This window comes from Emys orbicularis, chromosome 1, assembly GCF_028017835.1.
Source record: "Emys orbicularis isolate rEmyOrb1 chromosome 1, rEmyOrb1.hap1, whole genome shotgun sequence".
In the NCBI taxonomy this organism is placed as follows: domain Eukaryota; kingdom Metazoa; phylum Chordata; order Testudines; family Emydidae; genus Emys; species Emys orbicularis.
This window is the reverse complement of record NC_088683.1, coordinates 28,155,688-28,178,093: the sequence shown is the minus strand read 5'-3', so window position 1 is coordinate 28,178,093 and position 22,406 is coordinate 28,155,688. Positions and strand designations below refer to the sequence as shown.

Sequence of the window (22,406 nt, the reverse complement as noted above, 5' to 3'; positions counted from 1 at the left end):
CGGTTTCATCAACTGACTGGCTAGACTCACGTCCTCGCCCCCGACTCGTCGTGCTTTAGTGATTTGCACAATCCTAGATCTGGGATTTTTCCACATCTTTTTCCTGAATGTGCATTGCTGGGTGTCAGCAAGTGGAGAAGTCATGCATGCCAATTCACAAGGCACTGGCAAAAAGACTGGCTAAACTACTCCACAATAGCAAATCCAGATCAGAATTCCAAATTTTCATTAAGCCCTCAATTAAGCAGTGTGAATGACACATTTTTTTCATCATGTGATCTTTTTCACCACCAACATTCTGGCATTGACCTTTTTAATATATTTTTACCATTGGGAACTGATTACGCTCTATTTATTTATTTCAAATGAACAACGTTGTATATTTCCTTTGTAGTTTTTAAAAATGATATCAAACAGTAGGTTGAGGAACCAAGTCTCTGATCTGTATTAGCTGTGTTTGCTTGCAAGAAAAGAGCGAAAGAGACAACGTTGACTGAATCTACCTTTGTGCCTCCTGTATTCTCAACCCCCCAAGAGAAATCAGAGCAGCCTCAGGACTGCTCTAACTACGGGCTTGTCAACACACAGTTTTTGTACTGCTTTAACTATATCAATTTGAAAGTGGTGCAAGTCCCTAGTGAGGATGCAATTATACAGGTGTTAAGGTTCTTATATCTGTATATCTTATTTATGTGAATAAGCTGTACCAGTATAAGGCACCTTAATACCTGTATAACTGTGTTCACATGAGGGGTTCTACCAATTTAACTATTTGGGTAAAAAAATCAGTACCTTGACCAAAATAGTTAAATTGGTACAATAACTATGTGTAAACCAGGCCTTACAGTTGGCTGTCTATGACTCCTTGGGCCATTCTGACAGCTGAGAATAATTAGAGCGCAGCATAGTCCAGCCCACACCATGTACACTAGAACTGTGAGGGTGAATGGCATAGACTTGATATTCCAGTTCTGTGTCAATCCCCTTTCACTGGGGATATCTCCAGTGGCTGGATTCATTAGCTTTACAGCCCCTAGGTTGGGCTTCTCAGGACAAATGTTTTGGTGACCTCAGAGTGCAGCCACCAACTCTGGCTGGTGGCCACTCTCACACTTTTTCCTAAAATACTTAATTAGCTTTAGGAAAAACAAATAAATATGCACATAGACACATCCATTTATTTATTGCTATCTAATAAGTCTGTTGTGAAAAGTGATATTAACAAACATACAAGTATCCTTTTCACAGCAGACTTACTCAGCCCCACAAACCTGGGGACAAATTAAGCCCTGGATGTGTGGTCAGGGGAGTCAATGTCGGGGGAGGGGGAGCGGAGCCTAATGGGACAGGGCCTGGGGACAGAGCCTGAAGCCGCGCAGTCAGAGCCTGGGGCCTGCCGCTTCGCAGCTGGAACCTGGTGCTGGAGACCAAAGCCCTGAGGCCAAAGACTACCACCTCAGGGCTGAAGCCCAAAGCCTGAGCCCCACCACCCCTGGGAAGGTGGGGAACTCATTGGCTGCCTGCTTCTCCAGCGTTGTGCCCCAAGTGTCTACAGAGCCCCCTCTACAGAGCCCCAAGTGTCTACAGGGCCCAACCCCTGCTGGCAGCCCCAGCAACCATCACCAAGGTGGTGCATCCAGGAGCAACAGGGAGGGGGAGGGGCTCTACTGTGCCCCCTTCCCAGTCATAGTCCAGGAGTCTGTGGCCGCAAGAAAACCCCCTGGTGGCCACATGCGGCCGCATTTGAGAAACGCTGAGTTAGTCACTGTAAACAACAAAGGATCTGGCCTTCACAGTTCACTGTCTGATACAGCATAATATAAGCAATATGAAGTAACACTGGTGAAATGTAAAAGAGATCAAACTACTGGGATTGATTCTCCTTTCACATCATTTTATGCTGGCTTCCATAAAGTTACTTCTGATTTTTACCCGGGTAAGCGAGATCAGAATCAGGCTCTCTACTGTAGAATAACACTTTTGGAATACTAAAACATCAGTGGTTCTAACACATCTGCACACATACCATTTAAATAACCATTCAAACCATTGCTGAAAATAGTTTTAATCCCAAGTTTGCAATGTATTAGTTGTACAGTCAATTTATACATGCATCATAAAATACTCCACATAAAGAATTAATGTTGCTTGATTCATAAAAAGGCAAATTGTTTCTAGTGCTACCATTTGAATGACAATCTGTAACAGGAAATGATGAGCAAAATCACACTTTATAAACTGCCTCTCATCATATTACAGAGGAAGTTTCAACCTATTGTTTTGAAAGGGGAAAGTGCACTGTAACCCTGCTTGCACCTGGTCTGCTTTCTTAGCCTAGTTTTCAGTTTTGTAACTTGCTGTAAATTATCTAAAAATCTAACATGTGGAAAATGTTAGAATCTTTATTTACCTAATGGGGAAATCTGTCCAATCCTATAGTAATATTTCCTTTAGATGTAAGGACTTCAACCCGGAAGTCCTCATAGTCAAAATCATATAACTGCTTAGTTCTGAATGATGGCAATTATACCTTTAAATATGTTAGCAGAGCAAGAAATTGTATGTGAATTAGAATTGTATTAACATCAGTTCAATCCACCTACCTGCTATCACATTTAAAATCTTGAAGTCCAAATACCAACATAACTCATTCCCAGCAAGACACAATGTCTAATTTATGACTCTGCCAATAATGCAGCTTTAATTAATTTTCTTCATTCCATTTCTCTTTCCTCTGCTTCTCAAATCTCATCTGTTTGCACTGCCTAGATTTTAATTAAAAAAACCTCTCGTCTCTAAGGAGCAATCTGAAGTGGCAAAAATAATCACTTAAAATATTACAGTCATTAAAAAATTGGCTGCGGTCAAAGTAATGCATTGTCAGTTGGCCTACAAACAATATTTTAGTTTCCTTTTAAAGTGCATTTTGTATTTAAATTGTGTACCACCAGCCAGCCTGGTTATCCGGAATGTTCTTCCAGCTGGGTGGGCCGAGTGACAACTCCTTAATGGAGGAAATTGATGACTCTGCTCATGGAAAGGTGAGGCATACTGGGCAGATTTCTTTCCATCTGCCACCAGCCCTTTGCAAGCTGGCATTGCCCAAATGCCCAGTATATTCATTCCACTGTAAGCAATATTGCCAAACATTTAATTGTGAGGCTACAGCTGTCTGAAAGAATCATCAGGGCCATTAGGCCCCAGAGAGATATTACGAAGAGGTGCATCAGTGCTCATCTTTAATAAAAACCTAATTAAATAATGGTAAAGGTGACTGAGAATACTTTAAAAGCACAGAGGTGAAGCCACTAACATTTACATCGGCATATGGGGATCAACCTCAGGAAGATGTTATTCACAACTGAGGCCAAAAATCTGTTACACTGGGGAATGTAGCCCTGATGTTTCCTGTTGATGCTTTCTGAATGGCAAAATTGTATCACTTAGTTACACTGTGTTCTTCTTTTCAAGCAAAAGAAAGCCATACAATCAGGGAAATAGGATAATATTTGTTGAGTCACAATTTTTGACATAAACAAATAGGAAAGAAGCCTGATTTTTATGAACCCCAAATTTTTAACCCAAATTTGTGTCTCTCCGTTCCCCTGCCAGTCTTGTAATGGGTTCCTGCACAATCCCCCAGTTTTACTGATCTCTTATTTTATGAAAGTTTCATATGTCCCTGCAGACCTATGTAAACCGGAGTGTTACTGTACCACACTTATAAAACTGAAATCAAATATTTTTATCTTGAGAGGCAGTATGGTCCAGTAACTTGGCCACTGGACTCAAAGTTAGAAGATCTGGGTTCTGTCCTCTGATCTGCTGTGTAACTTCTTTGTGCTTCTGTTTCCACTCCCACCCTTTGTCTATTTAGACTGTAAACTCTTCTGGGCAGGAACTGCCCCTTACTTTGTATTTTTACAGTGCCTAGCACAGTGGGGCCCAGATTTCAGCTGAGGCCTCTAGATATTTCTGTAATACAAATCATTTGTAATGAGTACATTTTTCAAAAGCGCATAAGTGATTTAATAGCCTACATCACTTTTGAAAATAGGACAAAAGAACTTCAGTTCTTTTGAAAATTTTACCCAATATCTCTTTATGCAAATATGTATATGTCATATAGTGTCGCACTAGCGTTAGGAAGAAGGACACAGTGATAGCAAAAATCTGGAGATATTTCTTAAGTTAGGTTCTGAGCCTTGATCCAATCAGGGCCGGCTCTGGCTTTTTTGCCGCCCCAAGCAACAACAACAACAACAAAAACGTGGCGGCAAAAAACGTCAAAGCAGAAAAAAAAAAAAAACAACCCTGCAGCGCGGCCGGAGCCAGGGGACTCCCTGCGCTGCAGATGTGCCCCGGCTAGCGGGGGGAAGAGGGAGGGAGCGGGAGAGAGAGAAGGGGGACGGCCAGGGCTTCAGCGGGGCGCTGCCACGCGGCCCCGACCGCCGCGCCGCCTGCCGGGAGGGCTCCGTGCCACTCCGGTCAGCTGGGAGGGAAGGACACGGGCTGCCCTGCCGGGCTTGCTGCAGGGCGCTCCCCTCCTCCACGCCACCGCCCCCTACAGGGCGGCTGGAGCGGAACAAAAAAAAAAGCAGCCATGCCACCCTAGGATTGGGCGGAATGCCGCCTCGTACAATCTGCCGCCCCAAGCACGAGCTTGCTCAGCTGGTGCCTGGAGCCGGCCCTGGATCCAATCCATAGTTATACAAAAACAATTATGAGAATAACCACGTGTGTTTTTAGTCATTTGCCTCTGAAATCCAACAGATTTGAACAGTCCTAATTGAAACTTTTCTAACCTTCAGAAGATCAGTAGGTTTTCCTGGAGAGATCTTCCTAAATTAGGTGAAAGACATTGATATAATATCTAAAAACTGTAACTTATAGAGTAACACAGGATTGATCAAACACAGATTCTTCGCAAAAGCTGGATTCTGAAACCATTCTGTGCTCTTTCCCATAGTCACTATCTTCAAATGATTATCTAATGTCCTCATATTGTGCTTTGGAAGATTTTTTTATTCCTGGATTTGAAACACCCATGGATAATTCACGTTATAAGCTTTTAGAGGGATGCCTAGTCTATTGATAATATGCCAAAAAGTGGGCTAGTATTTGCTAGACAAACTGATAGTTGTATCCACTCCAAAAATGTGTTGTTCATTTAGATTTTAGCCATTGCATATTGCATTGCCATGTGATACAACATAACACAACTTAACATAATACCACAGCTGCAATTTAAAGGACTGATTTAATGGAGCAACTTATGTACAAAAAAAAAATTCTCAGACAAAACCTTGGTTAAACTGGAGTCAATATTGAATACAGGCCAGTAACTTTAGCACTAAAGCATTACAGGGATGTTGTAATTAACTAAAAACCATGCATAAGAAACTCAGGAAATTCAGAGTTAAGGTTAAACTGAAAAGGAATCCATGTATGTTGAGGTATGAGAATGCACAGCTAAGACACCCAAGCAACCTTAATTTTGCCTTTATGGTATGCAATAGCCATACAGTTGCAGTTAGTATGTAATGGGTATTTATAGTACCAGATTAAATTAAATTGATTTTTAAACATATATTCGATTTTTTTCATTTTTCACTTTCTTGGGGCTGCCATCTTCCCTGAGGACAGCATGGCTTCCTTATTGGCAACCATGGGAAGCAAAGGCCATTCTGAAATCCACAATTTTGCTAATGGCAGCCCGGTAACCTCACTTCCATTGAGAACAATAGGAGGTGGCCGGTTTATTAAAAGAGGTGATGGAATTTTCTGTAGAAGAACATTAAATTGTCAGCCTCTGCTGAAGAAAAACTTTCAGTTATGAAGAATAACAAAAAATGACCATTAATCCTAAAACAAAATTTTCAGAAGTAGCCTAGGCACATAACTTCAGTGAGTTTGAACTATATGGGAATAATTATTCTATTATTAAGATAATTTGGAAGAAAACTATGGAATGACACAGGTTTTAAATTTCTTAAAGGATCCATTTTCTAAATTAATTTTAACTCATAAACTAAGCCATATACTTGTAAATTATCAGAAAATTGATTTTGTACTCAGAGTGAATGCTGTAATTTGGGGGATGATATGGTGTATGCTTCGTATGTGATTGAATCCCTGCTTTAAATGCTAAATTCAACTCAGCCTTAACTATGGAACTGCAATTGGTGCTTCCATAACAACAGAGAGAAATATTCTGATGTCATATGGTCTCTTGAATTACAAATATTATTTAGCAAATTAATCTAATGTTGCATACACATTCAAAAAAGTATAAATCAAAATGTAACTGAGAACGTTGACTCTTAAATTGATAATTTAGATAAAAGATGTCCAGTATCGTAAACGCAAGGCCAAATTAACTTCTGTAAAAAGCAGGTGCAACTCCGTTGACATCAGTGGAATTATGCCTTCCCATTATACCAGTTATGGATTTGGCTCATAATACCTTAATTGCTGACATTTTAGTACTTTTCTTTCTTTAATATAAAACCCATTAAAACTAGATTTAAATACTGCAAATAATTACAACCTGACAAGGAATATGTACTTTGGGAATGAGGTGACATAGAACATTATGTGACAGACCCAGACCAGTGGAGTACAGGAGTCTGGTAGAGGGCAAATATACTGGTCACTGGATGAGTAGTTTTCTGTTCCCTGAGTGACCAGACCAGGGGTTCCACTAGAGTAATCAGGAACCTGCTAGAACCAATTAAGGCAGGCAGGCTAATTAGGACACCTGGAGCCAATTAAGAAGAAGCTGCTAGAATTAATTAAGGCAGGCTAATCAGGGCACCTGGGCTTTAAAAAGGAGCTCACTTCAGTTTGTGGTGCGAGTGTGAGGAGCTGGGAGCAAGAGGCGCAAGGAGCTGAGAGTGAGAGGGTGAGGGTGTGCTGCTGGAGGACTGAGGAGCACAAGCGTTATCAGACACCAGGAGGAAGGTCCTGTGGTGAGATTAAGGAAGGTGTTTGGAGGAGGCCATGGGGAAGTAGCCCAGGGAGTTGTAGCTGTCATGCAGCTGTTACAGGAGGCACTATAGACAGCTGCAGTCCACAGGGCCCTGGGCTGGAACCCGGAGTAGAGGGTGGGCCCGGGTTCCCCCCAAACCTCCCAATTGACCTGGACTGTGGGTTCTTCCAGAGGGGAAGGTCTCTGGACTGTTCCCCAACCCACATGGTGAATCTCTGAGGCAAGAAAATCCGCCAATAAGCGCAGGACCCACCAAGATAGAGGAGGAACTTTGTCACAATTAGTAAAAACAGTAACTCTTCACTCCTAGAGGCCTGGATTCAAATCCTATTTTGATCAAAAGAGAAAATGAGTTTGATGGTCTTACTTTAGTCCCCAGAGTACACAGTGAGCCCTATCACAAATGCACACTGTAATTCAGCACAGTCAGCAGTCTGTTAGATGATTGAACAAACTGACATTGTTGGGAGGGGATGGTGCAGGTCAGAACTGAAGTGTGTTGGTAGAGCTTTGCTTGATTGAAAATTTAGTTAAGTGTTTTTGTAAGGCTCAAAATGCTATGAATTGAATATAACAGAAACAAAAATGAGCAATACCAAGCACTAAGAGTAATAACTTGAAAGATAAAAGAAAAAGAAAAACTTTAAATGTAAATCAGAAATGAAGCACAAACTGAGGATGATTATATAAGGAAAACAAATCTCACAGATAACATGGCAGGTCAGAGTGAGGCTCTTGAAGGCTCAGATCAAGACCAAAAATCAGTAAATCAATGGAGTTCACATCTTTCTCTGAACAGAATACACACACGCTGAGCTGATTTTCAAAGGTGCTGATTAGCACCCACTGCTCCCATTGTGACTAATAGAAACTATGGGAGTTCAGTGCCTTTAAAAACCAGGCCACGTATATTTAGGTACCCCAGTATGGATTTCTAGGTACCCAACTTTAGACACTCAGGTAGGGATTTTAATGGCATAGGGGTACCTGGCTCCTTTAGATTCTGTTAAAAATCCAAGCCTCAATTTTGAACATCTTTGCCACTCCCTTTCATGGGCTTTGGCTTCATTGGTAACTCAAATAACAATAACCCATAAGCCTCAGTTTAAACTTTCTCTCCTGTGTAGCTGTCTCACAGGTGAAAAAGTTGACTACAGCCAAAGTTAACCTGAACGAAGGTCAATTTGAGTTGTGTAGTAAATTAACACCTAAAATAAGTATGGAATACATACATACACACACACACACACACACACCCCACAGACACAACATAGCTTTATCTAAAAGTAAAAATATAGTTTTATAGACCCAATTAGATAAGTTATAGCTTTGTGTCCTGTTGAATTTTGCAACGTTTCCACACACAGCTGCAGTACATCACAATATAAATGACTTTTTTTTGACCCTGTAGTCAAAATGACTATTTACTTATCCAGACTACTTTAATGGAAACTCCGTCACACTTACCATAATAAATATTACTGTAGACTGCAGAAGGACATACTAGCCATTAAATGCTAATGTGGTTACATCTGTTTGAGGTAGATTTTAATTGCTGGCTTTCATCAAGTAAGTAATTACAAATGGTATAGTCAGCTATCAAATGAATGCTTGGTTGTAACTTGCCAACTGAGAAATATACTAGATCTATAAATGATGCTCCAGTGTCTATATGCAACTATAGTAGATAATTCTCTCTAAGTTCTGTCTGTTTAGTAAAAGATAAAATAAGACCGTACAAACTTGAAAAGTTGGATCCTGCAGTCTAAGGGTTAATTTTCATTCTGTATATTCATTTTCACTATTCCTGAGCATAAAAAAAGAATTCTGTGGCAGATTGAATGACAGATAAATGGCCAGCTTCCTCCCCATTCTGCAAATGGCTATACTGAAAATCAAGTAACAAAATAAACAAATTAATTTTACTCTTAAGTCTCAAGTGAGCAATATATGCAAACATAAAAGGTATTAAAATAGACGAGCAAAATACATTTCATAACAATGTAGTATATAATAACAATGTAGTAAAAGGGATGCTTTTTCAGAGAGGTATGTGTTCAGATAATAGTTGCTATCAATACATACTTTGTGTCACAACCCAGTGAAAATAATATTTTTCTTTCAGTTGTAGGTATATTGGGTTGTCCCATATTTAAAGTGTTGTGGTATTTTTTTGACTGTTTCAAGCATTATTGTGTATTTATGGTAGAATTCTTGTTATTTCTAGAGTAAACATAGCTCATGGCTTATCAGCATTTCTAAATCTCATAATTGCTTTGACCTCTATTTGGGGCTAAATATATTCACAGAAGTTTACTTATTTCAGCTGCTGAAATTCTCTTTATATCTTTATACCATGTTTTGTTCTCTACATGAAGTTGAGAACATAATATAAATATATAAATATAGCAAGAATCTGCATGCCCTTAGACCAAAAAGTCAGTGGGCTAAATTCAGATATGGTTACTTCTCTAGCAATGAAAGCTGCAGGTACTCTACACCTCTGAATATTGGGTCTCTTATTTACAAGCCTAAATATGAACTAAACTGCCTAACTTTAGGTACCCAAGTTTGAAAATCATTGGCAAACTCTCTTCAATTTAAATTTGCTCTCAATTTAAATTGAAGATGAGCTGTGGAATGCTACAAAGCATCATCATTTTTACTTTGTTCTTATGAAATTATTTAAAAAAATATTGTGCAGTTTTCCATTGCTTTCCACATCCTATATCTTATATAAGTTATGGAATTACCCTGGCACTACCTTGATCTTTTTTCATTCTTATTAGTTTAGTTGGGCATCATACTCATCCCCCTTTACAGACCCAGTCACCAGTTATGAGGGGTTTGAGTTAGAGGAGCCAGCATAGATTATACTGAAAAGGTCAATGTGATTTCGCATCCAGCAATAATTCCCAGAGTATGAAATCTCATTATTGTATCTCATTCTTATGAATTGTGATAAGAATGGAAAATTATTCTAATTAACCAATTCTTGTTTCATCCTTCAGTTTTTAATATACCCAAGGCTCTCTTGAAAAGTGTTTTAAACTAATTATTTTAATAACAGAAATTATATGCTACTAAGTTCCTTGATCAACTTTCTCACATATTGAAAATTTACCTGCTTTCATCCAGTCACTAGAAATGGGGAAATTTTAGCCACCAGCAAAACTGGGATTTCAGAAAGAAGAAAAGATATATTGTTTTGCTCTGAATTTTTAATGCAGATGAAAGGCATCTTTCACAGACCAAGAGTATTTTGTAGAAAGGGAGTATTAAAAAGATTGGAGAAAGGATGTTCTTTCAGACTGGGATTCAGGAGATCTGTGTTCATTTCATAGCTTTGCTACCAATTTCATGTGTCAACTTGAGCAACTCACTTAATCTCTCTGTGCCTCAGTTCCCATCTGGGAATAATAATGTTTCCTTTTTCTCCCCACCCTTTCCTTCCCCCAGTCTCTTTAGACTGCAAGCTCTTCAGGGCAGGGACTGCTTCCTGCTTTGCGTTTATACAGAGTTCAACCCAGAGGGCCTCCGTCTCGGTTCAGCTTGTGTGTGTTACTGTAATAAAAAATAATAATAATAATAGACTCTCAGGAACATGGTGCTGACAGAAAATAATACATTTGAATTAAACATATGCAATAGTTTTTTCATTCATAAATGTCAAAAGTCCAAAAGTTATGTTATTTAAATCTAATTTATTTATTTAATATCATTTATACTACTAATAATAACAAACCACAATACTCCGTTGGCAAATATTCAGGCAAAGAAGATCTGGCATTTGTCTCAAGACATGTCTCTGAACCTCTAAACAGGCAAAACATCCACCCTAGATTTAATATACTACTAAGTTATTTGAACATATGTGATTTTTGGTCTGAGATAGATGCAATGTAATGCTTTAAAATTGTTATTGTTATGAAAACAAAGTTATACACTTTACAGAGGACTAAAATTGAAGAAAATAGAAAATATGATATTGAGAGGCAGTAATAACTGGGAATTGTTCAAGAAAGATGAAGAAGAATGAACAAACTATTTTTTGTTTTGTTTCAGGTGTCCATGCTAAATAATTTAATGACTTCCTCTGAGCTCTGATTGTACATGAGCAAGACAGCTGCCATTAAAAACAAAAAACATTAAACAACCATCTCTTGCATTTTCCTTTTATCTATAGCATAGCTGTCAATCAGATGGAAACTCCATTTATTTCCATGGAACTGAAGGCAGTGAGTTCAATTTTGCCACAACCCGAGATGTGGATCTTTCCACTGAGAATACCCAGGAGCAGTGGGCAGAGGAGTTTGAGAGCCAGCCTAAAGGGTGAGTGCTTGTTATCTCCAGTGCTATAAGTGTGCATGCAACATTACTCCAGGAGATAAAGAAACTTCAACTGAGAATTGCATTTGCTCTCTGCAGCGTATTTGTAATATGTCTGTTGCTAAAATAAAAAGCAGTAAAAAATGTTGGTAATTATAGTTTGAGATGAAGAAGTCAAGGAGGGTCATTAGGTCCTGTCTGGTTCCAGACTATTTTGTCTCTAGATATCTAAATAGACAAAAGTTGTGTGAATGAACTTCGTAGTGTTACATTAGAAACTTTCAGTGTTGCAATGTTTTCCACTTCTGCCACAAATTAGCATTAAAAATACACAGTTGGACAAAATCAAATCCGTTGAAAAACTCAAAATTTCCCTGGAGCATAACATAATCTTGTTATTGTCAGTGTTGGACAAAATGGTCCCCATACTGAGCCATACTCTGGCTGCTCTAGCACAAACCAGTCCTAAATCTTAGGGAAATAGGGAGAATCACTTCTGCATGGCAGGATGCAGAGGTGTTATAGAGCAGCTGTCACCCCTCCTCTTCGCTGCAAGCATAGGAGGCATGGTCAGGAATTTGCCCTGCCCTAGTAAACCCTGGCAACTGTTATGTTCCCTTGTAGCTAGTGGAGGTTACTGCAGCCCCAGATTTAGGGAGATTAACCTGGTGAAGAGCAGTTTCTGGACTGGTGGAATGGAAAGGGTACTTTTGTACTCCTCCTCAGCTGTATTTAAGGTTCTATGGCCATAAATGAGGATCTGGCTCAGTATTTTTTCTTTAAATATACAGCGAGTGAGTGAGTGTTTGGACCTGAAACAGGGTCCACAGGGCCTGATCCAGTGCCCACGAAGTCAACAGGACTCTTTTCATTGATAACAATGGGCTTTGGATCAAGCCCTTGGTTTTGTAAAGAGTGTGGAGTAGTGGTTACAGACAGGGAATTGGAAGCTTAACATACACAGTCAGATTTTCTAATTTGGCATGGATACTTACATACAATTGTGTACAGCCAAGTTATACATGAATATCATAAGTCCAAAATGTTCAGAAGATATTTAAAGTCAGGCACCCAAATCCATTTTTGGGCACTTGCCATAAATGAATGGCCTGATTGACAGTATTGAGCAGCCACAGATCCCATTGACTTCCCAGCCATTAAAATCAACCAATTATTTATGTTACATGTCAAAAATGACTTTGGGTGCCTGACTTTAGACCAATTTCTTTGAACATTTTGGCCTGTGTGCATGAGCATGTTGGGCATGTGTATACACAAATATCTCGTGTGTATATGTGCATTGGGTATTTCTGTGCATACCAAGCACATGCAGTTATTTGCATACACTTGCACATGCCTAAGTTGAAAATAGATGCCATCATATTTAATGGTAGCAACTGGCCTAAGAGCTTCTTCCCAGCACTCCCAGCAAAACTGCATCATAATTTAGCCCCAGCTTAGGGGAAATTTAGTTTAACTAGCTATAGGAAAGAATGGTTTTACATTATACAGAATATAAAAATAAAAGAAGTTTAGATAGAAAGACAAAAAGATTCATCTTGACTTATCCCTCTTGCGCCTCAGTAAATATAACAAGCTGTGATTTTTCTATCCCAAGTATCTACCTTTTTTGTTTTGCCAAGCAGCTTTATCTTAGTATCTTTATACTGTCTGTTCCCACATACTATTAACTCACTATGAGAATAATAATAATACTTAGCTCCTATATAGCATTTTTCATCAAACGAACTCAAAGTGCTTTACAAAGCAAAAAGCAACAGAGGGTCCTGTGGCAACTTTAAGACTAACAGATGTATTGGAGCATAAGCTTTCGTGGGTGAATGCCCACTTTGTTCACCCACGAAAGCTTATGCTCCAATACATCTGTTAGTCTTAAAGGTGCCACAGGACTCTCTGTTACTTTTTACAGATCCAGACTAACACAGCTACCCCTCTGATACAAAGCAAAGTAAGTATCAAATTATCTCCATTGTACAGATAAGGAAACTGAGACATAGTAAAACTACTTATCTTACCTAAGCTTACACATCAAATAACCACTATTAATGAAGGGCATAAATACAACATAAGCAGGTGTCCTAACATCCAGTTCTTCTCCAGGCTTTTTCTCTTCATTACAACAATTATAATTAATAATCATTAATATTAATAATAAATGTCATTATTAATAGTAAAAAGAGAACAGTCACATCATAAACAAGCATTATACTCCTCTGTGCATGTAGATCATTTTAAGTGCTCTCTGCTTATACAAGCCTATGGGTACACTAAAAATCAACATCTTTCAAACAGTGACAATTAAGTGGTATCTTTGGTTACCATAGTTTTTCCCAGTTCTTGGGAGGTAGCTTTGGCCACTGTGGTAAATTTTAACTTAACACCATTGTGGCTCTCTTCACTTCAGCTCTGTGTTGTATCTCCCTCTCTGTGTCTCTCATATAATTTGAATCCATTTACTGAGCATTTGTCCTGACTGTTGGGCCTCCCCAAATGCATTTTCTTAATAATGAACATCAATTTCCCAACATCTGGCCATTTTTTCAACCTATTCAAATCGTTCTGTAATCTCGCTAAATCCTGGGTTCACCCCTTCCTGCCTTTTTATTATTTGCAAAAGTGGACACCATGCAGCCATTCCCAATGGCACTTTGCAGGGTGAAGCCATGAAAAGGGACAAAAGAGATAAATTCTGGGTAAAAAGCAAAACAAACCAGAACAACAACAAATTGGATGCGCTTAGTAAAATGACTTTTTCTGTTTTAAAAAAAAGTGAGGATTATATTAGTTACTGCATCCCCAGGGTAGCTGTAAAACAGACTGATAATTTATGTCATTTCTTCTGAACACTGGTTTCAACTTATAAAACACATAATTTCATTAGCAGCTACCAAATCACATGCTGCTTATGCTGTGTCTGAGATAAAGATCACCGTGTAAGTAATATATGCAAATATGTTATGTGAACTCTTGAGCTTACTTTTGAGTTTAGGCAAAAAAAAAATTGTAAACTTATTCCCAGTCTAAATAACTAACTCTTGATCTGTTTTGTCTTGTGCTCTTTGCTGTTATCCTTTTCATTTCAGAAAAAGTTTTTATACAACAACAAAACATGAGTATGTGTGGGAAGGGTTGCTAAGTGAACCATATGTCTGATGCCCTTTTGGCCTTTATTTTCTTCTTCTTTCAGAGAACAGGAAAATGGTGGCTTGTAGTGCACATCTGTTTTTTTCTGTAGACAGGGTACTTACTAGGCCATATTTCTGTCTGGGGATTGGTCCTGCTTTGAGCAGGGGGTTGGACTAGATGACCTCCTGAGGTCCCTTCCAACCCTGACATTCTATGATTCTATATTCTTAGTTGGTGTAAATCAGCATAGGTCCATTTAAGTCAATTGTTTTGATATGGATGCCATCTTAATTAGAAAAAGTGCCTAATTTTCAAACATATTTAGAAGTGACTTACAATAAAAAAAAAATACAGCAAGTACAAATATAGAAATAAAATGCTGTTCACTATGTGCTAGTATCACTCTGAGCCAGGGACTATGGGTTTTGAACTGTTATTTAGATGGCTCTTAGGAGCCAGTAAGTGCTAACCTGCCCACAAGCACCAGAACAAGAAGTTTGACTCCAGCAAAGGATTCCAGTCCTGGGATCTGACTGGTGGAACTCTGGGGGTCCTGACTGGTTCTCTGCTGCCAGTGAATATAAGATTTAGCAGTTTGTGTCTTGTAATAAACACAAACAGCAAAATAACAGTTTTGATTTTAAATTAGCAGACTTAGTTAAGGGGCTTTCTGGTATATGTAACCACAGAGCAATGGCATTCACATGTCAAAACTATTGGGAAATGTATTGAAGCAAATAGCTTACGCTAGCAGTTGGACCACTAATTATGGTCCCCCGAAATAGCAAACATAGGCAAAAGGCTGAGACCTAATCCAATATGGTTTTGGATGTGTGGGAATGTAAGGAAAAAGGGTTATAAAAGATTCTGACCAACCCTACTTGGGTTATCGGGATGACAGGAGAGTGGAAATCTTATTATTGCCATTTACAGTGCTTCTCCATATCCTGCTCTTTCCATCTTCACTTCTGATGGTCTCCCTAAAATTGTATGTGCAATGCTAAAGGTTGTTTTGCTATATTTATATTGCTTTTCTATGGTTGCAGTTATATTTGTTTGTATGTGGGTACTAAATGAAGTCTTCATGTCTCTATAAATGTGACTCACCAATCTGATTTCCTATAAAAAAATTCCAAGTAGCTGCTGTCATAACTATAAAGGGAAGGGTAACAGCTCTCCTGTGTACAGTACTATAAAATCCATCCTGGCCAGAGACTCCAAAATCCTTTTACTTGTAAAGGGTTAAGAAGCTCGGGTAACCTGGCTGACACCTGACCCAAAGGACCAATAAGGGGACAAGATACTTTCAAATCTTGGGGGGGGGAAAGGCTTTTGTTTTGTGCTCTTTGTTTTGGTTGTTGTTCGCTCTTGGGACTAAGAGGGTCCAGACATCAATCCAGGTTCTCCACATCTTTCTAAACAAATCTCTCCTATTTCAAACTTGTAAGTAAACAGCCAGGCAAGGCGTATTAGTTTTCCTTTGTTTTCTCAACTTGTAAATGTACCTTTTACTAGAGTGTTTATCTCTGTTTGCTGTACTTTGAACCTGAGGCTAGAGGGAGGTCCTCTGATCTCTTTAAGTTTGATTACCCTGTAAAGTTATTTTCCATACTGATTTTACAGAGATGATTTTTACCTTTTTCTTTTAATTAAAAGCCTTCTTTTTAAGAACCTGATTGATTTTTCCTTGTTTTAGATCCAAGGGGGTTGGATCTGTATTCACCAGGAGTTGGTGGGAGAAAGAAGGGGGGATGGTTAATTTCTCTTTGTTTTAAGATCCAAGGGGTTTGGATCTGTATTCACCACGGAATTGGTGAAAGGTTTCTCAAGGCTTCCCAGGGAAGGGAATTAGCTTTGGGAATGGTGGCAGCGGACCAGATCTAAGCTGGTAGTTAAGCTTAGAAGTCTTCATGCAGGCCCCCACATTTGTACCCTAAAGTTCAAAGTGGGGAAGCAGCCTTGACAGCTGCCTAAGTAAAAACAAAACAAAAACCCTATTGTTAATGACTTGTGAATTTTGCACCCTAAATACCATTTTAATATTATGATTTTCCTTAGTGCTGCTACTTTGGAAGAATGTGTCTTTTGATTCCTTAAAAATACTTTAGTTAAAAATTCATCCACCAAAGTGTCTGAAGTTACACAAGGAAGAATATGACCCATTAACTTCCTATTAGTTTTCTACTTCTAATGAAATTCTGTATTCAGAAAAGTGTTCATTTTGGTAGGAAGTTTCATTAAGGGATCATAATCTTTAATATACAGGATTTTAAGGCTTCTTTTATTCAGTAAAAGTATTAAGTATCAATTTTGCAGTTCCTTGGGATAAAAAATTCCATACATATCACTGAGGACATATTAACTGCATAATTTCCCCACGAATTACCTTGATTTACTGACACATTCTGAATATGTTCAAAACTAATTATTCAAGGTGGAATAAAAAGAGCTCATATACATGCAATTTTCCCTGGCTTCCAAATGCAAAGTCCTAGAGATATACTGTATAGAGTCTACTTAATCAGGATTGCTATTTTATTGTGATGCCTCACAGGAAACCCATTTAGCTGAATGACAGTGAATGGTAATGACTGATGTTTAATGGGAACAGTATTAGTAAGGATTTTGCTTAATGGGGAGTTTGCAGTGTTAAGGATGTTTAACCAGGAATCAAGTTGTATGTAATTTTCAATTTCAGTCTTTTAATTAGTAAGCTGCTATACAAATATTAAAAGAAAAAAGAAAAACAAAATATAGGGAGTGTCGCAGGGTACGTGCACCCCGTCACCGGGTGTCTGGTCACAAGAGAGGGAAGAGGCTGTACTGCAGCTGATTAGGTCCTATGCGGAAGACCCTACTGTGGAACTTGGTATTAAGGCCTAGTGGCTGGAGTCAGCAGAGCGGCCCTTCCACTCAGGGCAGTGTGGCCTAATGGACGGAATCATTACCGAAGCCCCTTACAGTCAGGGTTGCATGGCCCAATGGCCAGAGTTGATAAAGCAACCCTGACTGTAAGGGCAGGGTGGCCTAATGGTAAGAATCAATATACGAGTCCCCTACGATCAGGGTAGTGTAGCCTAATGGTCCTAGTCAGTACAAAGGCCCCTGTCAGTCAGGGCAGTGAGGCCTAATGGCCAGAGGCAATAAAATTGCACCACTCTGTGGGGTTGCATGGCCTATTGGCCCATTGGGGAAGTAGGGCACCACTCGGAGGGATGTGGCACCCCAAGTAGGGGGCCTTGGGCCCGCCCAGTTCCTCTGAGCCCCAGCCCAGGGCCCTGGTGGTGGCAGGATTACTCAACACCGAGTCAGCGGGGATCCTTCCAAAACACGCTGACTGGTTCAATGGTTCATCCACCGGAGCAAAGGCTAAGTCCCTGGGCTGCTTCCTACCCTGTCTTCACCGGCGATGGGCCATTGTTCCCACGGGTCTCGGGGGTCTTCAGGCTGTGTAGCACCTGATGGCGCAGCCTCCTCTCTGGGTTGGTCAGGCTGCCTGGAATCCGTCTGGGGCTCGGCAGGCCTTGCTTCTGGGGTCAGGTCCTGTAGCAGCTCCTTGGAGAGAGCCTGCAGTCTGCGTCCTCTCCCTTCAGAAGCCTGCCCAGACTGAGCTTGGCTGCTTCCTTTTATATCTTGCCTCCAGGCTGAGCATGCCCAGCAGAGGCGAAGGGGCATGGCTTCCTCAGTCCGCAATGCTCAGTTAATGCCTGCAGAGCCAGGGCGGGGTAGGTGTACCCCATCACACACCCTACCCCTCAAGATAGTACTCGGCGCGGGTCTTTCCCCATTGTCCTTCCCTCCCGCCTGGGAGAAAGAGTCTGTGTTAAGGTGGGTCCTACCTGGACGGTGCGACACACTGAACTCATAGGGTTGGAGGGTGTGTTCAAATCCTTCATGGTGTTGATCCATCGTAGGAGAGCGTGGTCTGTAACTAGCCGAAAGGAGCTCCCTAGCAAGTAGTACCTTAAGATCTCTATTGCCCATTTTACCGCCAGGGCTTCCTTCTTGATGGTGGAGTACTTGACCTCTCGAGGAAACAGCTTCCGGCTTAGGTACAGCACAGGGTGTTCTTCCCCATCTCATTCCTGTGATAGCACGGCCCCTAGCCCCACTTCTGAGGCATCCATTTGTAAAATAAACGGTTTTGAGAAATCAGGGTGGAACAGGACTGGTTCCTGGGTAAGTTGCTCTTTCAAGGTCTGGAAGGCCTTTTCACAGTCCTCTGATCACCGGACATTTTGCGGCCAGGAGTTCTTTGTGAAGTCAGAGCGGAGAGCAGCTATCGTGGCAAAGTCTGGCATGAACCGCCTGTAGTAGCCAGCCAGTCCCAGGAATTGCCTTACCTTCCTTTTCATCGTAGGGGCGGGGTAATCCTTCAGGGCCTGTACCTTGTCCACCAGGGGACGGAGCTGGCCTGCCCCCACCATGTATCTTAAGTAGGTCATTTCTTTCCACACGAAGTGACACTTGGCAGGGTTTGCAGTGAGTCCTGCTTACTTCAGGGCCTGCAGCACCGCAGTGAGATGCTGTAGGTGTTCCTCCCAACTTGTGCTGTAGGCCACAATATCATTGATATAAGCAGCCGCATACTGCCTGTGTGGCTGAAATAGTCGGGCAATTATTCACTGGAATGTTGCTGTGGCCCCATGTAACCCAAAGGGCATAGTGACTAAATGGTATAGGCCGAATGGCGTAGGGAAGGCTGTCTTCTCCCTGGAAGTCGGGGTGAAGGGTATTTGCCAGTATCCCTTGGTCAAATCTAGTGTTGATAAAAACTTAGAACTACCCCATCATTCCAGCAGTTCATCTACCCGGGGAATTGGATAGGCATCAAAGCGGGAGATGGCATTGACCCCCTCCCTCCAAAGTCTATACAGAACCTCACAGTCCCATCAGGCTTTGGGACTAGGACTGTGGGGCATCTCCATTCACTTCCACTACCTTCAGGGCTAGCATTGCCTCGAGTTCCTTCTGGACCACTTCCCACATTTTCTGGGGAAATGGGCAATGTTGGTTGCAGACCTTCTGTCTGGGAATGATGGCTATGTGGTGGCTGGTAATACTCGTCCATCCTGGACTGGAAGATAAAACGGAGGGGAAGTCTTGGACCAGCCACTGTAGCCTCGCTTGTTGCTCTGGGCTTAAGTCCTGCCCCATTGTGATCAGTGTTGGGTTGGGGAATCCCCTGGCTACCAGCCCCAATTTGGGCTCCGGGGGATACAGGGTGATTAGCAGGTCTTCCTGGGCCTTCCATGCCTTCAGGAGGTTTACATGGTATATCCGGATGTCCTTTCATCGTCCAGGGAGTCTAACCTCATAATCCACCGGTCTCACCTGTCAAACAGTCTCGAACGGTCCTTGCCATTTGGCTAGCAGCTTAGATTCTGATGACAGCAGTAGGAACGAGACCTGGTCCCCAGACTCGAAGGTCCATAGCTTGGCCCCCCTGTTGTACCAGAGTTCTTGGGTCTGCTGAGCCTGGAGTAAATTTTCCTGGGCGAAGTATCCAAGCTTCCGAAAGTGTTCCTGCAGCTGCAGGATGTAAGGGACTGATCCCATGACCCTCGACTCTTGTTCCTCCCAAGTCTCTTGGAGCAGATCTAGGATCCCCCTTGGCTGTCTCCTGTAAAGGAGCTCAAACTGGGAAAATCCTGTCGAGACTTGGGGGACCTCATGCACCGCAAACACCAGTGAGGGGAGTAGTTTGTCCCAATTTGTGGGTTGTCATCCACGAACTTCCTGAGCATGGTCTTCAGGGTTCTGTTAAATTTTTCCACTAGGCCATCAATCTGTGGATGGTATACTGATGTCTTGAGGGCATATGTTTAATAGACGACACAATTCAACCATCAATTTGTAAGAGACGTTCGTTCCACGGTCAGTCAATATTTCCCTGGGTAGCCCGACCCTGGCAAAAATTTTCAGAAGCTCTGCGGCTATGGCAGGAGCTGTGATGGTCTGTAGCGGGATGGCCTCCGGGTAGCGGGTCGCGTAGTCGACTATCACTAGGATATACTGGAACCCGGCACTCTTCTCCAAGGGTCCCAATAGATCTAGGCCGATCTGTTTGAAGGGTACTCTCACTACCGGGAGTGGAATCAGAGGCGTCCACTGTACCCCCTTTGGGCCTGTGTGCTGACATTCTGGGCACGAAGTCCCGCACTTCCTGGTGTATGCCAGGCCAGAAGAACCTCAGTGATACACGTTGCAGGGTCTTCTCTCATCCCATGTGGCCAGCCCAGGGCACCACTTGGGCCAATCGTAACAGCTCTCAACGGAACTTCTTGGGAACCAGCAGTTGGCAGAGTTCCTCTCCGGTCTGCAGAACTTGGGACACCCGATAGAGGCGATCATTGTGGATCTCAAAGTGTGGTCCCTGGGGTCGTCTTAGGCCGATGCCCACCCGGTCTCCCACCTCCTGAACTTGTTCCCAGGCTCAGTTCAAGGTCAGGTCTTCCCTCTGTTCCTGAAGGAAATCCCCATCTAGCTCCAGCCACTCTTGGCTGACTCGCTCCGTTGTCTAGGGCTCCGTAGGGCCCAGTGTGGGGTTTCTAGTCTGGCTGGAGGGACCCTCATCCAGGTCATCCTGCCACCCTTGGCCTAGGAACTCCTTCCTTATAGACCCTGACTTCTCCTGCTCTGAAGTCCAGTCCCCCCATGCTCGCAGGATTTCGCTGAACCAAGGCCAAGCATATCCTAAGACCACCACGTACACCAAAGTCGGAGCTAAGCCCACCCAACACTCTTCCTTGTGTTGGCCTAACTCCAGGCATACCTTGGTGGTGTGATATGGTTGCACCTCCCCATGGATGCACTGCATATATATCGGTGCCGCCTCTAGATCTGGGGAGTCCACCAGGCTGGCCCGGACCAGTATCTGGTTGCAGCCTGAGTCAATGAGGTACCATCCACCCGCCCGGCCACTAGGAGTTTGGTCGGGTGCTTTTTCTGGCCTGGTGGTCTGTTGTCCACACCTGACCATAGGCACAGTCTATAAACGGAGAGTCCTGCCAAAAGTGCCTCTCTTGTCCACAATCATAGCAACACCCTTTGGGGACTTGTGCTATGTCCTGGAGTTCCCGACGTGCCCGGAGAAGTTCCTTCACCCCACAGGTTTAAGTGTATGGCCCGGCTCCCGCCGGTGATCCAGGGGGGCCCCACTAAGCTTGCTTTACTGTGAGGTCTCCTCATTTCAGGTCTTGGTTGCCGAGCCTCAGGGTTCTGGCTTCACCCCGCCGGTCCTTCTGGTTTGGGGGGTTGACGTTCGGGTCCTTCAGTGGCCAGGTAATCCTCCATCAAAGAGACAGCTTCATTCAGGGCCATTGGGTGGTGGCGTTGTACCCACTCCTTTGCCCCCGCTGGGAGGATCTGTGTGAATTGTTCCAACGCTATGAGCTCCGCCACCTGGGGCCCGGTGGCGGAATTCTCCAGATTCAACCATCTCCAGCAATAGTCTGCAAGCGTTGGGCCACAGCTCGCTAAGTCCCCTGGGCTGCTTCCTATCCTGTCTTTACCAGCGATGGGCCACTGTTCCCACGGGTCTCTGGGGTCTTCAGGCGGCATAGCTCCTGATGGTGTGGCCTCCTCTCTGGGTTGGTCAGGCCGCCTGGAATCCATCTGGGGCTCGGCAGGCCTTGCTTCTGGGGTTGGGTTCTGTAGCAGCTCCCTGGAGAGAGACTGCAGTCTGCGTCCTCTCCCTTCAGAAGCCTGCCCAGACTGAGCTTGGCTGCTTCCCTTTATATCTTGCCTTCAGGCTGAGCATGCCCAGAAGAGGCAAAGGGGTGTGGCTTCCTCAGCCTGCAATGCACAGTTAACCCCTGCAGAGCCAGGGCGGGGTAGGTGCACCCCATCACAGCGAGAAATTTACTCCTCCCTGTATAAAGCCGTTGGATTCATAGATTCCAAGCCCAGAAGGGACCACTTTGATAATATAGTCCAA

General features: G+C 42.4%; 1 protein-coding gene across 3 annotated transcripts in view; it reads left to right on the top strand.

The window, feature by feature from the left end:
- The window catches only part of RELN (reelin), a 469,941-nt gene that overhangs the window by 276,604 nt on the left and 170,931 nt on the right, over positions 1–22,406 (top strand). For all 3 annotated transcript variants that reach the window (XM_065399319.1, XM_065399303.1, XM_065399311.1), the window contains one exon: positions 11,178–11,323. In XM_065399319.1, coding sequence (XP_065255391.1) covers positions 11,178–11,323 — 146 coding nt within the window. The remainder of the gene's footprint in view (positions 1–11,177; positions 11,324–22,406) is intronic.